This window comes from Sinocyclocheilus rhinocerous, unplaced genomic scaffold (assembly GCF_001515625.1).
Source record: "Sinocyclocheilus rhinocerous isolate Xijiao unplaced genomic scaffold, SAMN03320098_v1.1 scaffold1132, whole genome shotgun sequence".
Lineage (NCBI taxonomy): Eukaryota > Metazoa > Chordata > Actinopteri > Cypriniformes > Cyprinidae > Sinocyclocheilus > Sinocyclocheilus rhinocerous.
This window is the reverse complement of record NW_015639512.1, coordinates 70978-88382: the sequence shown is the minus strand read 5'-3', so window position 1 is coordinate 88382 and position 17405 is coordinate 70978. Positions and strand designations below refer to the sequence as shown.

The window sequence follows — 17405 nt, the reverse complement described above, 5'->3', positions numbered from 1 at the left end:
TGCATTGCATGACAACGCTAAACTAAAAACAGAAAAGTTTTCCTTCGTGTTTTTTTTAAAGTTTTGCGTAAAAATGACAATGTTGTCAAAATGATCTCCGCATACACAGATCTGTGAAAATGACTAAAATTATTTATTTTTTATGCCAGGCCAGCAGTTGGCAATTTGTAAAGAAACACCACATATGCGTTTTTCTACAGAGTGGTGAATACAAATAATCAAGATAGTGAAAGTCATGTTTTTGTAGTTTACACTGAGATGATAACGATATCATTTTCAAAAACGTGCACTGTAAAACCCTTTTTCAAAGCTCTGTGCTTTCAGGCCCCCAAATTATTGTTTTAATGAAAATTAATGGCCAATATGCATGTTTTGCATATTTATATTTTCTGAAAAAAGTGCAGAATATGTTGCTATAATGTAGGGGTGAAGACTATTCAAGGTGTTGCTAATGTGGCTGTTGGGACATAGTAAATGCATGCTAAGCACTTGCTTACAATCCCAAATTAACAGAGACCACCTCCAATATTCTAAGATATTCTGTTCCATCGATACATCTCAGGTTCCGATTGGCCCTTCAAGTGGAGAAATATTATTACCAGTTCCAAGCACATGAATGTCCAAGCGAAGTTGCATGGGAAACTTCTAGATGATACGCGAGTTGCTGAGTTACGATGTTTGCTCTCTCTCTCTCTCTCTCTCTATGATCTATCTAGTGATATAAATGAATATTTTTCATCATTTTGAATTCAGATGTAGTTGGGTTTATTGTTTACAATATAATTATTTTATAAGAAATACGATTACATTTTAAGACTGCGTGTTTACTTTATTCTAACTAAAATGTTATAGGCATTTAAGAGTGTTTTAATATTGTTTCTTTTCATCTGTTTTGATATGTTTTAAAATCATATGTCCCTGTTTGTCACTCCACAGATCTTTACTGTTAGCATTACAAAAAAAATACATTTCTTTATTTAGGAAGTGAGAACCAAATAACATTATCAACAATACTTGCTTGCTCCACGCTCTACTACTCAGCTCTCAAGCTTCAGGGTGTGTTCAGTCTAAAAGAGGAACCAAAATACACAGATCCAAAGCAATATGAAAGCAAATTAAAAGGCAATAATGAAAAAAGAGTGTAAACCCATGAAACGTTTTTAAAATTACGATGTGTAACCAGTCATGTGGTAAAACATTGAATTTCTATATAATACAAACAATAATTAAAGTGTTGTTAATCTTTGAGTGTTTTCCCATTTATGGTTCTCTAGGGAGACATATAAGCCCTATATGCTTCTATTTATTTATTTTGTGAGGAGGAGAAAGGAAACCCATTCCTACAAGTACAGTGCAACAGGGGGTGTGGCTGTCCCCACCGTAATGATCTCTCTTGTCATTGGTCTTCCAAAACCTGCAGCCAATTCAAAACCACATGCCACTTTCTGCACTCCCCACACAAGCCACAGACAGCGTGAAGAGTGAGAGCAGTAGAGACAAGAGGGAGAATCACCCAGAGAGGAAAAACGGCAGAACAGAGAAGGTGTTAAGCATGCCAGCATATGCCACCAACATGAGGCTCAAGTTCCCCATTCTGGCCTTAATGCTGGAAGTCGTGACCATTGTCCTGTACGCTCTCCTTGTGGTATATGACACCGGTGATGCTCACGGAGATGGGAGTCATGAAGAATCGAATACAACTCATTCAAGCGGCCCAATGACCCTTTATCCCAGTAAGTACCCCCCTGTCAGATTGGTGTATGTGTTGTGGATGTGTGTATACATCAGGTCTTGTTTTGACATCCAAATTGATTGGTTTCAGTTAAGTCTAAAATTGTATTTAAATCTTGTTTTATTGGCTCAACTTGAACACATTATGTTATTAGGAACTTTAAGGGTAGTTGGAAATTGCTGTTAACTTGTCATTGCCTTCATGCTTTTGGTCATGGTCTGAATAAAATATTTTCTGGATGATTTGCAAATGAATTCATCCTTTTTAAGACTGATATTTACTCTAGTCAACGTTGCATTTAAGTTTCATGGTGCTACTCACTTGTCAGTGTTCACTGAGAGGTTTATTTCTGCGAAGGCTTTGGCGGCAATATTTCACTAATGTTCATTCAGCACGCAAGTCCCTAAAAATACTCCCTCCGAAGAGGAGTCAATGCCACAGGCTCTTGCACTCTCAGGAGAAAGACAAAGAGGAGAGGGTGATGAAGGTCAGCTTTGGTTATTTATCCATGTCATCTAGATCAGTGGTTTTCAACTAGTTCTCATTCAGGAGCCAGATCTTACACTGGACGTCTACTGGTGACTCAGTACAGTCTGGTTAATGTAGGCTACAAATGGGAAAATAATATTTGTATGATCAAACACTGATATTTATTCATATTACAATAAACATTTTCATTTCATTTACACATAAAATTATTAACATGACATACTGTAGACTGAATAGGTAAATTGGCCAATTTGGATTGAATTAAATTGAATCAGCTGCCAAGAGGTGCACAAAATGCATTATGGTTGCATAAACTGTGTAAATTTCCATTTTAAGTGAAAGTTTATGTTATATAATCTGGGTCATATGTTTATCTTGCATAGTTTTGTTCATGGTTTTCTGTGTTAAGGATATGTACATGTTGGCATTTCTGTAGAGCACTATGAATTTGAACCAAAATACTGATTGGATGAACATAATTTGATGTCAGCAACTAAACATAATGTGAAACATTCTCTCTTTCCCTTAAAAAGTTGATAAGCCTGTTTATTTTGTGTCGTGACCCACCAGTTGACAACCACTGATCTACAGAATCTATTATAAAAGGAATTATTAATTCAAGCAAATAGAAACAGTGTATGTTTCCTTTGAGACCATTTCAACTTCAATTGCATTCCTTTAATTTTCTCTACATGTTTTGCTTATTTGCAGAGATGACATGCATTGGTTGTAAATACCCTTATTTACTTTTATCTTCAAATTGCACTTGTGGTTGCTTGCTTAGACACGGTTTGGACTGAAACCAACTCTGGGGTGTGGAGAGTATGAACGTGCAAGATTAGTCTCAGTGTCACGTGTCCTCAAAGTTTCCATTCAACCCTTCAAAATATGTAATCTGACTCATTTCATTACACTGACAAGTACATTTAATTTTACTGTTAATGTCATTGGATGCATTTGTCTAGGGCTTGATAAGAACTGTCATCTGTTTTTTAATTGCAATTGTAACTTTCTTTGTGGTTGCCACACTACCTCACAGAGACACTGGACTGTTCCAGCCCCCTTTACCTAAACAATAATTTTCTCCAACAAACAAGAGTTCATTTGTGCAGTTCAAAGCAAGCTCCAAATTCAGCACAATATATACTCATCCTGAATAATGACTCTTCTGCCTTTGAGTTACAAAAGTTGTTTTCAGAGACTGTCAATTTAGCCACTTTAATGCATGTTTCATCACTCAACATTCTTCATAACTTAAGTTTAAACATGTCGAAGTGCTGGGGCAGAGATATAGCATACAAATTCTTTGCCACCCAGTGAACCTGATGACCTTTCAACAATTAAAAGCATATGTGAAAATGAAAGAAAAATAAAAAGCATATGTGTTTGTAGAATGGGAAAATTGAGGCCATCTGTCGCTTTGGTACAAACATGCAAAGCATTCCAGAAACGAGTGAGAAAAGCTTCAAAGAAAAGAAAATAAAGGTTGCTTTAATCTGGGCAACAAAGAAAACACATATAGCTAAGTTATGTCACTGCGCTCTAAATTAATGCTGACAGAATGTAATTAAGTAATTGAACATTCGCAAAGAGAGGAAACTTTCCACCCATTAGTAAAATGGGACCTTTGAGATATTATCAGCAAATATGTTGCATGTGGGAAATACGAAAACTTTCACTGGGAAAATTATTCTGTTTGTTGTAGCATCCAACAGTTGGGAAAAATGGATTGTGCACCTCTACTCAGCCAGCAAAATTATCTATATTCCACTATGATGTTCTTCCAAAGTTTGCATACATGAAATAGCCAGTGAAAAGTCCTTTAGCCGACCCTATCATTGTAAATATGTATTGCTTAAGATCAACAGAAAGATCAGAGGAAAAGACTCGGGTCATGCAACAGCTGATAAGGGTTGTTTACCACTGTTTCAGCTGTGTCAGAGACCCACCTAAATGTTTTTGAGGGGTTTTCAGCAGGATCACATTTTATTACTCAACAACCATCAAAGACTAGTGACAATAACATAAAAGACTGGTTGAAGACAGAGTAAAAACACTACTGTGGTACCACGGGAAGTTTTTAGGATGGGAAAGGCTGTGATGATATAACATAATCTAGTTTTGTCATATCAGAATCTAGTTTTATCACATTTTTGGTATCCTTTGTTGAGATTTTTTCCATGAAACATCAAAAATGACCATTGAGAATATGCAGTAATAGATCACATTCAGTAGTTTGTTTGTTTTAAGATGGATTGCGAAGCAAGATAAGACTGAAATTTGCTGATTTTTAATCATCACATATTTATCTGAAGATTTCCTGTTTAGTCTCTTACTGTATCATTGTACAGTGGTTCTTTAAGTACAGTCTGCTGGGAGCATGGACTATGTTATAAAAAAGTACATGACCATTTATAAAGACAGCAAGCTATAAAAATATATATAGCCAGCTATAAAAATATGCAGCGAGCAAAGAAAATTTAGTTTAGTTTGAGTCCTGATCAAAGATCCTCACCACTAAGCTTAGTTGGTAGTACTTACAGGGGTCATCGGTTATCTTGATGAGCTTAGCAGATGTCAGACCATGAGCACTGTGATTAATGACTATTTGGGTTTGTTACTGGCAAGTTTAGATTTTGTGTGGATTACTGAATGGGTGGAGGGCTTCGGAGGCATTCCGAGGAAGTCTGAATGTTTGCCTATTCAAAGCCTGGTGCCACACCTTTTGGAGGTTCACGCTTCGTAGCTCTTGGAACTGACAGTGAGACCCTTTTTAAACTTACTGACAATCGTTAATGTGTCTGATTATTATCAGCAGGCACGGTTTGTATTGTGTAGTCCGAAAACGGACTTTGCTGATGAATAAGGTGTTTTGGACGGTATCCTATCTCAGTGTCCAGGGACTGTATAGCTTCCTGAGTTGGACAGTCTAGAACTCATTTCCTCTTTGCAGGAAAGATGGGAAAAGGCCAGCAGTACTGGTACTATGTGATGTGAAGACAATCAGTGTGCACATTTAGTTATTGCGAATTTATAGAAATTGTTATACCTTTCTGTATCCTTTTACTCTTTGCATTTCCATTCATCCATCCATGTCTCGGCAGGGAAACACTCTGGATGCCTTCATTCAAAATGCAGCAGTGTAATACACATCATAGTAATGTATGAGCATGGCATCTATTCTGAACAAAATTTCAGTGCATATGCAATGACTAGTCGCCACGTTCAGAAACTGAGAAAGCTACAAAATGTTTTTTTGATTTGTCAAGTTGCAGCCAGTTAGAGCAATGAAGAGGCTGGATTGCTCTGAATGTGACTTATCCTGGAATAAGTATATTTTAACACTCATTAGTGTCATGTGAAGTGAATAAAATTACACACGCCAACAGGGTCACTAGAGGCAACTTCTTAATCTGTCATTCATAGACTAATAGAAGAGCACACAAGACCTTTGTACAGCGATGGAAAGAACATGGTTATTGATTAGTTCTGGTAATTTTGAAGGAATTAAATAGACTTAAAACAGAAATGTGTAAATATGTTGCTTTGTAACTATTCTGGTTGTACAGTTGTTCATCAAGAATTATTTTACTGCTAAAAATATTATGCATTTTCTGTGATCTGCACTTAGGGTGAAATGAACAATTCACCCTAAAAAGAAAATTCTGTAATTTCCTCACCCTTATGTTGAGCATTCTGTTATTGTTTCCTGTGGAACACATAAAATATCTGACAAAGAATGAAAATATCAAAAGAGCAAACATATCATAAGTAGTCCACCTCTGCGCTATGTTTCTAGTATTCTTAGGGATAGTTCAACCAAAAACTCAAATTCTGTCATCATTTACTCACCCTCATGTCGTTCCAAACCCGTAAGACTTTCATTCACCTTTGGAACACGAATGAAGATATCTGACAGTCTAAGATCCATTGACAATCTATGCAACTACCATTTTGAGGCTTACACACACATATTTACACTGATCAGTGAACACAAACAGAAGTTCAAATTGTACTTGCTTGACGTGCAAGAAGAAACCTTATTGGTTCTTACAGAAGCCCAAACATGCTGCGTAACACACAAGAATGAACCTCATTGGTTCTCACCATGGCCATCTCAAGCTGACGCGGGGCCCAGTCCGCACCAGGGCCCTCATTTATCAACATTGCGTAGAAAAGGTTCTATATTCTGTCCTACGAATGGAATTTAGAATGTGTGTAAGTACAAATAAATCTGTATTTATCAAATGTGCGCACACGGTTCTTACGCACACCAGTAAATGATCTTTGTTGATAAATCCCATGTTCTTAAGCACCATGCTCATTCACGTTCATGGCCATTTGCTTTCAGAAACGTCTCCAATGAACCATATATGGTGACAACACCTCCCTTTATAAATCACGTGAATGTATACATCCTCACCGAAATAATGGCAAAGAATTCGTATTTTTGGACTTTTGTATTACGTTTAAAATTTTGTCAAATAAAACAAACAAAAAGGTGGTACCAACTGAGAAGCCATTCTGTGCTTTCACTAAACAGATCAATACAGTCTTTGAAAACACATTCTCTGCGCAGCGCATGGTTTGCCGAATCTTCCAGCAAAGCGAGATCAGCCATGACACTATAGATACATTTCAGATGACTTCCCAGCTGTCTTTTATAGCTTTTCACACCAATTATGCAAATGTATAGCTGGAACTATGAAATTACTATTTGAGTATTTGCAATTAAAGGACACAGGAAACATGTGGCGGCAATTTCTTTTTGTAGCATCACCATTCTGCCACTAGATTCTCTGTGTAAGCATGCTCAGAGTTGTGCTTTTATTTACACACAAGTTGGTAAATCCCACACTTTGTGTGAAACTGTTCTTACGCACTCATAACGCACACATCTGTGCGTACGCACTGTTAATAAATGAGGGCCCAGATCTTTTTGAAGCATCAAAGTGATAGCTGTGTAGACTGTCAACGGAGGGACTGAAATCTTTCAGATTTCAATAAAAATTAAATTTGTGTTCAAAGTCAAAGATTACAGAATATTCATTTTTTGGTTAATTATATGTCATACAATAGCGTAATGAACAGACATAAATTTATGTTGTTAATTATTCACTGATATAATACAACAGTGCATCCTTTTATTGCTGACCTGTTCGAACTAAAGTTTAACTAAATGTGGTTCTAGCTTGCTGTGACTAAATTCAGGCTTCAGGTGTGGAGAAACAGCTCTTTCTCATAAACTCTTTATCCATGTGTCCAGTGTTTCAGGATGTACACGTGATGATCTTCATTGGCTTTGGTTTCTTGATGACCTTCCTAAAGAGATATGGCTTCAGCAGTGTGGGCATCAACCTGTTGCTGGCTGCCTTTGGCTTGCAGTGGGGTCTTCTCCTCCAGAACATCTGGCATATGCATAACGGAAAAATAACAATCAACATCGAAAAGTAAACTTAACTTTTTGGTTATGGGAGGGGGGGGCGGCATGGGTGACTGACGTAATAAAACGGATCATTACTTCATCATCTATCAAAATAGTTAAATGCTAGATGTTCAGTTGTATTTGATTAAATATGCCAATAAAATCAAATCTTTTCATATTTCATTCTCTGCAGAATGATTAATGCTGACTTCAGTACAGCAACTGTTCTGATCTCATTTGGAGCGGTTCTGGGAAAAACTAGCCCTGTCCAGCTTCTCATCATGACCCTGCTGGAGATCACTACCTTCTGCATCAATGAGCATTTGGTTGTGGGAGTCCTTGGGGTATGTACAGGCTCATTAGTTCATATATTAAATCAGTGCATAGATCATTTGTTTTGGTATTCTGCGGGAAATTATTGTGAAGCCTCTTCCATCCTCAGTTGATCATTAAGTTGATTTGCACCCGATTTAAACACTACGCATAATTTTAATACTACTTTTAATTAGGTTGAGGTTTCTAAATATTGGTAGCAGAGCCTCATGAAATGTCATGCTATCTGAGTTCCTGCAAGGAACTCCTTTTTTTTACAAAAGGAAGCTGGGTCAAAGATGAAGGGAAAGCAGTTTAGGCAATTTTCTATCTCCTTCCTAAATTGGCGGGATAAACTTAATGAACACACCCATTTTTCCAGTAACAACTGAAAGTGTACAAAGCACCTTCTTCATCTTGAAGATATAGTGCCTGGATTAACTGGGGATAAAGGAAATAAAATGATCTTGATTGACTCACAACAGCATAAACAGGTCTGAAACTGAACAGTGGTGGCATCTCTATATAAGGAAATTAATCATACCTTAAAGCAGCAGTCAAACAAGACGGTCATTTACCTTTTTTTCAGCTGGTATTCATAAACATTCTTGTCTCCTAACAGGTTTCTGATGTTGGTGCCTCTATGACTATCCATGCTTTTGGGGCTTACTTTGGATTAGCTGTCGCTCGTGTTCTTTATCGCCCTGGTCTTCGGAACGGCCATGAGAATGAAGGCTCAGTCTATCACTCAGACTTGTTTGCAATGATCGGTATGTGTAGACCTTTCAGTCAGCTATAAAACAGAAACACTCTGTAATCAGAGTGACTAACGAGATCTGCTTACACGAGACTTACTTGCCCAAAAAATTCTCCTAGAGCTTTAATATATAATGTTTGCATATGTACGCAGGATTTACAGTAATCGACATACAAGCCAACTTGCATTTGGTAGATGCCATATTTAACTGAACATGAATGAAAATGAGGCTGTGAGGGATTGATACACAGTCTGTTTAGAATGTTGGACTATTGTGTACCTTGGTATTGTGTCTGTAGGTACTTGTAAACATTCACCAGTCCACTCTTCCTGTGTCTTTAGGCACAGTCTACCTGTGGATGTTCTGGCCCAGCTTTAATTCTGCTATTGCTGAACCTGGTGATCCTCAGCTAAGAGCTGTTATCAACACCTATTTCTCTCTGGCTGCTTGTGCTCTTGCTGCCTACGCTACCTCCAGTCTGGTGGAGAAGAAGGGGAAACTTGACATGGTGGGTCATACCAGTCTTTTGTTAATTTTACCAAGACTCACATTTTAGCAGTCTATGATCCTTATGACTTAGCCTATTGTGTTTTGTGGCACAGGTTCACATTCAGAATGCCACTCTGGCTGGAGGTGTCGCTGTGGGTACCTGCGCTGACATGGACATCCAGCCATTTGGAGCAATGGTGATCGGAATCACTGCAGGCGTTATCTCCACCGTTGGATTTAAGTTCCTCACTGTATGAGTTTCCTTCATATCCCAATGATTGTAATATTAGAACTCAATCACATATTAATCCATCATCTTTTTATTTTCTCCTCAGCCCATACTCGCCTCTAAACTTGGAATCCAAGACACCTGTGGCGTGCATAACCTCCACGGCATGCCAGGCATCCTAGGGGGCCTTGCCGGTATTGTGGCGGCAGCACTAGGAAAGAAAGAAAAGTATCTGGCAGTTCTTTACATTGTGTCTTTAGATTTTCGCTATTACCAGTATGGCAACAAATGGGTTTAATATCTCTGTGCTTGTTTATCCTAGTGTTACAGCAACTTATCAAGCATGTGGTTTGGCATCATCTCTGGGGTTTGCTTTGGTGGGTGGGTTGATCACAGGTAGGTATTAATACAAGGACCATAAAATCTGCAAGATATTGTAAAATATAAAAGGGTTTATTTTATAAAGTTAAAGGAAAATTCCATTAATGCATACAATGAATATATCTACAGTATTCTTTGAAGAACATGAATCCAATTTCTAAATTAAATCTTTGACATACATTATATATACTGCACACACACACACACACACACCACATGATATTATGTATGAATGTAAATTGAAAAATGTAAATATATTAAATGTAAATTGAAAACTGTATTAAGATTTTTCACAACCATGTGAAACCAACATGAATTCAAAAAGAACCTATGTAAGAACTTGCCACATGGATTTTAAACTATTTTTGGACACACTTATTTGTCATTCACCCAATTAGAATTACTCTGTTGTATTACAAAAAAAAAAATTGTACAAAACACAAAGTAAAAAAATGTTACCTTTTCCAGGCCTGATTATGAAGATTCCATTCTGGGGGCAGCCACCTGATCAAAACTGCTTCGATGACTCAATCTTCTGGGAGGTACGTCAAAAAGATTGATATGTTAATGCTATTTTGTAATGCAAGGACACGGTCACAACTGTTTTTAATTCTTAGGAAAATGTCTTACAGCTGATAAGTTTGACAATTGTGGATGCTTTTGAAACGCAGGTACCTGAGGAAGAAGAGGAAAACGAAGAGCGTTTGACTCACGGCGATTCTTCCAAGAACAAAGCAGAGGCTTGAAGCTCTGCTCAAAACCAGCTCACTTCACAAATCAAGAGAGCCAGTCCAACACTCTTAAAAATAAAGGTGCTTCACGATGCCATAGAAGAACCTTTTTGTCTAAATGGTTCCATAAAGAACCTTTAACATCTGAAGAACCTTTCTGTTTCACAAAAGGTTCTTTGTGGCGAAAGAAGGTTCTTCAGATTATAAAAAGGTAAGAAAGAGATGGTTCTTTAAAGAACCTTTGACTGAATGGTTCTTTGTGGAACCAAAAATGGTTCTTCTATGGCATCGCTTGAAGAACCTTTTGAAGCACCTTTATTTTTAAGAGTGAATAAGCAACTCAGGGGCTTTTCAATGTCAACATCTACTCCGTTCTCTAAAATCCTCAACAGTGAACTCACCATAAGTACTAAGAGATGTCAATTTGTTTTTATTTTTTTTTTTGTAATGGATGCTTTTTTCTAAATACATGTAGCTAAATTTTAAAAAACACCTGCAACTCATATTATGACACTGAGAAGTGGCATCTCAAACCTTCTCAAATTTGCCATTGTAAAATGAAATGTAAGAAGGTTAAAAATTATTACCAAAAAGTTACTGAGCTAACTCAGAGTGTAGGTCAGTTTTTGTCACCGTCTGCTGAACTGCACATAACTGAATAGTTGCTCACTTTAATGTACCAAAATTCTGAGCCAATGCAAGACGTGTTGCTTACGTGTCTGTTATCAAAGTAGTTCATTTTACCTTGAATACGCTTTTTTATTTTGTACTGACCCAACTTTTATCATCACTAGAGATTTTGACCAATGCTCTCGTAATGTTTTTTTTACGGTCATACATATTAGTCGACATCCAAAGAGAGATCCTTCAACTTTCTTTTCTTCAACAAGTTGCTTATTATTGTGATCAGTAACAGCCCTTTATGCAATGATATATGAAGTATTTTAAGCTATTGTATCCTAAAGAACTAACAAATGTATTGTTGACTTTTATATTTTCACACATTTTCTAATATTTTATTATGAACTCAGGCAAATACAGTGGCCCCAAAAAGTATCTAAAAAGTCACATTTAAAATTGTATATAAAATATCAACAAAAAAAAATATTAGTATGTATTTAAAAGAAAGATAATAACTAAGCACACTTTTCCAGTTTGTTAGGATAACATTAGTGGAACATGTTCATAGTTTATGTGATTATTTTCAGCTGTTGTAGGACACCTGGGTGAACTTGTGAACTTGAGAAGCATTGAAGAACTTGATACTTCCACTGACGGGCCCAGGGACCATCTGATTAAAAGTAATGACATAAATGACTAAGAAATGAAATTAATTCTGAGGAAACACTCTTTCATCATTTGTTTGTCAGTATAGTGTAAAAAAAAAACGTGTCCAAATGCATTTTGGGGCCACTGTACATTTACATATTTTTGTCAGGATTATTGTAAAACTGATCTCATACAATTAGCCTTACATAAAAGCTCATTTACTACAGTGCTTGAACGTTCAGCTCATAGTACAAATAAGCAGACGTGATCAGATTGTCTCAGCTTGTACTTCGTAAGACTACTAAATGCCATGTTTTTAATGATAAAAAGGATATAATCCTTGCAGGCAGTCTTACTGCAAGTTGACTTACTGATTCAACTTTTGTAAATGTATGTGTTCCCATATGCCTCACCTCATCAATTAATTGTATTTGAAAAGTCTGTGAATGTATTAAACTTTTACTTTTATTTCATAAAACCAGCTATATGGATTCTTTTTTGTTAGAATGTACTGAAGGCTATGTTAATTTGTGATGCGAGTATAATCAGGTTTTAAATCATTTTTGTTTTTACATTTTTGTGCAACGGCATTTTAGTTGACACATCTTGTGGTATGGTATCTAACTATAACAAATATATTTAGGCTATGCAGCATTTGCAAGCACATTTTAAAGATTAACTGGACAATTTGGGGGCAGTCATGGCCTAATGGTTAGAGAGTCAGACTTGTAATCCAAAGGGCGTGGGTTTGAGTCTCGGTACCAGCAGGGATTATAGGTGGGTGGAGTGAATGACCAGCGCTTTCTTCCATCTTCAATACCACGACTGAGGTGAGAGCCCCCAACTGCTCCCTGGGTGCCGCAGCAAAAATGGCCACTTTAACCCACTGATGGGTTAAGTTCACAAATTCTGAGTATGGGACACCATACTTGGCCGCATGTTCTTTCCTCCTTTTTTTTTTCCTTTCCTATTTGTACTTTTAAAAATAATTTTGTTACATGAGACAAAAAACAGACAAAATGATGGTGACAAAAAAATGATAAAATGGTAAAAGTAACTGTTCACCATTCAAAAGACCTTAAAGCAAGATTTTAAAATGTATACGATGTTTAACAGGGAGCCAATGCAGTGTTGATAGAACCGGGCTAATATGGTCATACTTCTTGGTTCTAGTAAGAGCTCTAGCTGCTGCATTTTGAACCAGCTGGAGTTTGTTTATTAATCGTGCAGAACAGCCACCCAATAAAGCATTGCAATAATCTAACATTGAGGTCATGAACACATTAATTAACATTTCTGCATTTGCCATTGAGAGCATAGGTCGTAATTTAGATATATTTTTGAGATGGAAAAATTTGGTTTTGAAACATGGCTTTCGAAGGAAAGATTGCTATCAAATAGCACACCTAGGTTCCTAACTGATGACGAAGAATTGACAGAGCAGCTGTCAAGTGTTAGACAGTGTTCTAGGTTACTACATGCAGAGGTTTTTGGTCCTATAATTAACACCTGTTTTTTTCTGAATTTAACAGTAAGAAATTACTAGTCATCTGGTTTTTTATATCAACTATGCATTCCGTTAGTTTTGCAAATTAGTATGTTTCGTCGGGCCACGAAGAAATAGAGTTAAGTATCATCAGTATCACAGTATCAAGTATAAATCACAGTGAAAGTTAACACCATGTTTCCTGATGATATCTCCCAAGGGTAACATGTAGAGTGTGAAAAGTAACGGTCCTAGTACTAAGCCTTGAGGTACTCCATACTGCACTTGTGATTGGTATGATACCTCTTCATTTACTGCCATGAATTGATGGCGGTCAGATAAGTATGATTTGAATCATGCCAATGCACTTCCTCTAATGTCAACATAATTTTCTAGTCTATTCAAAAGAATGCTGTGGTTGATAGTGTCAAATTCAGCGGTAAGATCCAGGCGCACTAATAGAGAGGTATCTTTGACAGAAAAGGGAGATTCGAGATTGGTCTGTAATTAATTAATTATTTGGGGTCAAGTTGTGGTTTTTGAAATGAGAGGCTTAATAACAGCTAGTTTGAAGGTTTTGGGGACATATCACGACAATGACGAATTAATAATATTCAGAAGAGGATCTATGACTTCTGGAAGCACCTCTTTTAGTAGCTTAGATGGAATAGGGTCTAATATACATGTTGTTGGTTTAGAATGATTTAACAAGTTTATACAATTCTTCTTTTCCTATAGAAGAGAATGAGTGGAATTGTTCCTCAGGGGATCTATAGTGCACTATCTGATGCGATACTGTGGCTGATGGCTGCATGGTTACAGTTTTTTCTAATTTAGCCACTGTATTGAATAAATACTTGGGGTTGTGTTTGTTTTCTTCTAAAAGAGATGAAAAGTAAGAGTCTAGCAGTTTTTAAGGCTTTTCTGTAGGAGAAAGCACTTTCCCGCCATGCAATACGGGAAAATACATTCACATAAATTGTCCACATCCAAAGATCCTTCTTGCAACAGTAGTTATCATTGTGATCAGTAACAATCAATGATACATTAGGTAAAACTATTGTGTCCTGAAAAACTAACAAATATATTGTCGACTTATTTTCAGGCAAAAGAGATGTAAAAAATGCAATAATGACAATGCTTTCAGTGACCGTGCTGGGGAAACTGTCCAACATTTAGTAACATTTAGTCGTGGGCGCCCTCTGTAGGAAAAATCATGTATTACAGAGGAATTATTCCCTCTTTTTTATTATGTTGTGCTACATTAAAACCAATGAAACGTTGTTTTTTTTAAATAATCTATGGGTATAGTTACTTTAGATAAACACAGACAAAAGCTGTCTGCGACGAGACAGATTACAGTTTCTTTTCTCACTCTCCTGTGGCAAAAGAAAAAGACACATAACAACATGCGCAGCACGTATTTCACCTGAAGAAAATACATATTCAAATGTAGTAGCATTTCAGTAAATAAGATGTAAATTCAGATGTAAATGAAGCCAAATCCTTCATTATACCAGATTTATTTTTTATTATTTAAAAAGTTATGTAAGTTAAATAACATAATCGCTATAATGTCAAGGATTTTTTTCTCAAATAAAATTGGCAATTCGCTAGAGAAATGCATACAAATTATTTTTGTTAAATCAATAATGGCTGTATTTGTTAAATCAATAATACCGATCAATATGGCTGTATTGGCCGTCTCACCAGCGCTTAGAAAAGCAACAGCTATCATGTGATGACGCTGTCTGCGTGCTGTTTGAAAACGAACTTAACAAATTTATACCTGAATAATGATACTGAGAAACGTTAATATTCAGTACACACATGAATCAGGAGATTTCATTGATTTATTTTTTGGTTGCGTCGGTCACGCGCCTGCGCTGTTAAACAGTACCCGGATAATGTAGGTTGTATGACGTAAACAAGATGGCTGCGCAGTGGTGTTTATCTTATTGATTCACACGCACTGATCACAGAAATGAAAAAGAGTAATTTATATTCCACGCAGTTTATTTCCAGCACGGATTATATTCATATCGGGCTATTCCTCTGATTCTTCCGATTTTTGTTGTGGTCGGAAGGACCACATTTCGAAGACAATTTAATATAAACATGGTAAAGTGTTGAACTGCTTAACGTTACATTAAAATCAGCGCTCTCGTCAAACCTTCAGATGAAGCTGTAAATCTTTTGTTGATGTTCACAAACTTTTGTTTCTAAAAATGATATAGGGATAAAGTGTAACGTATTTGTGAAGTAAATGAGTAGTTGACTATAGAATGACTACACATACAGACTAAATTCGGGTCATGACTTACCCTGACAGCATTGAAGCTGCTCTTCTTGCCTATCATTCTCATAAAGAACACAGTCCATGTTTTGAACATTTCAAAAGATCTGGATGCTGAGGTTTTATTTGTTATTTTTCAGTCTGCCAAAGTGGACACCGTGGAGAGAAGTGAGTCAAGTACAAAAAGCAGAAGTAGTTCTCACACAGTTTAGTGATATAACAGAATTTCTGTCTTCCCCAGTATCTTAAGGAAAAGAAGAAAACTGGCAAGTACAGTATGATTTCAGGGAAAAAGATTAAAATGAAAGTGAAAAAATCAAAGAAGGACAAGCAGGTGAGTTTTTCCTTGTGCAGATTACACATAAATACACTGGAGAAAAACAACAAATTAACCATTTGATTTTATAATAAAAGCATGGAATTTCCCTCTGCTGCTTTTATTTATTTTTTTATGATGGCTGCTGGTGAAAATAGTGTTAAATCAGATTAACTATAGTCAGGTTTTGCACAGATCTTTTATTGACTTACCTTTTTTTTTTTTACAGAGGGACAAAAACAGAGCGGAACTGCTGGAGTTCTTAAACTCCACTTTCTGATTCGGTTCATTATTCACCTGGCCGCCACTCAGGGAAAGACCATCTTCAACTATTAATGGGTTTGCCTGATGTTATACATTGACAGTTCCTTACCATAAACTATGTGGATGGTTGCCCTCTTTTTTTTTTTTTTATTCCAGACTGTGTCCTGAAATACTTATTTTATGTCTGATCCTATGAGAATTGTAGCTTGGATGTAACATTGTTACATGTTACTGAAATTGTCAAAAAAAAACAAAAAAAGTATTCTTGTATTCTCATTTTTAAATGCAAACCTCAAGCACATATTAACAGTTAAACAGTTTGTACAGTTTGTCACCGGGGACATGAAGGTTGTATATCTAAAACAACAATTCAAATTTGAAACAACATTGTAGTCACGTTGTTCCAGTGGTGTGTTTCTTGTTATCCCATGATAATCTGTGTATTTATTGTGTTGAGCCAAATGCAAAAGCACCACTAGCTTGTAGTTGAAAGCTTATGATCTGTCTTTGTGAGACACATCCATCTGACCGTACTGATAACAATACTTTTAAATAAATTTCCAGTTTGTGTCCTTTATTTTTTTAGTGTTTTAAAAGCAACCCAGGCTCATGGAAATGCGTGCCTCTAGATACATTTCTGCAACATCGTTTTTACGTACCTTACTGAACGTTTGAAAGTGAAGTGTCCAGTAAGTGGCGCTAAAACACGGGTTCAACACGTGACCCTGGCACGTTTTTATTACATTGATATAGGCACGTGTTGCTGTGTTTTTATTACGTTGCTTCAGGTGCGAAGTGCAATTATTAAAATATCCGGGGAGTGTCGCGAAATGTTAATGCTCTATTGTGTTATCCCCTACAGTACACCAAACCCAACCCTAAACATACCCGATAGTATTAACAAATGCAAAACTGATATAAAAACGCATTTGTTGATGCAATCGTGTCATTTGAACTTCTTTATATGCAGATTAGAATCGGGATTTTTTTTTTTTCTTTGCGAACTGAGATTCGTACCTGAGCTCTTTACCTCTCAAGTGCAACGCCATACTGCGTGAGCTATACCGAACAAACCTACTGAATATGAAAACCCATGTATGAAGCTGGATATGTGACGCTAATGGTCAAAAGTATCAGTTTTCAAATCTCGCAGCATGTTAAAATTGTTTTGAAGTCATAACTTAATATTCTTGTGTGAAAATTAGGCTTTATTAATCGAAACTGTGTA

At 36.5% G+C, this 17405-nt stretch overlaps 1 protein-coding gene across 1 annotated transcript; it reads left to right on the top strand.

Moving 5' to 3' along the window:
- The first annotated feature begins 1465 nt into the window (after positions 1 to 1465).
- LOC107751290 (ammonium transporter Rh type A-like) lies at positions 1466 to 10652 on the top strand. Its single transcript, XM_016566968.1, has 10 exons — positions 1466 to 1733; positions 7488 to 7671; positions 7840 to 7990; positions 8581 to 8728; positions 9058 to 9224; positions 9319 to 9456; positions 9541 to 9662; positions 9757 to 9830; positions 10284 to 10357; positions 10487 to 10652. Exons 1-10 carry the CDS (start codon positions 1553 to 1555, stop codon positions 10559 to 10561), a joined length of 1314 nt encoding a protein of 437 aa, XP_016422454.1. The 5' UTR covers positions 1466 to 1552; the 3' UTR covers positions 10562 to 10652.
- The last annotated feature ends 6753 nt before the right edge of the window (positions 10653 to 17405 follow it).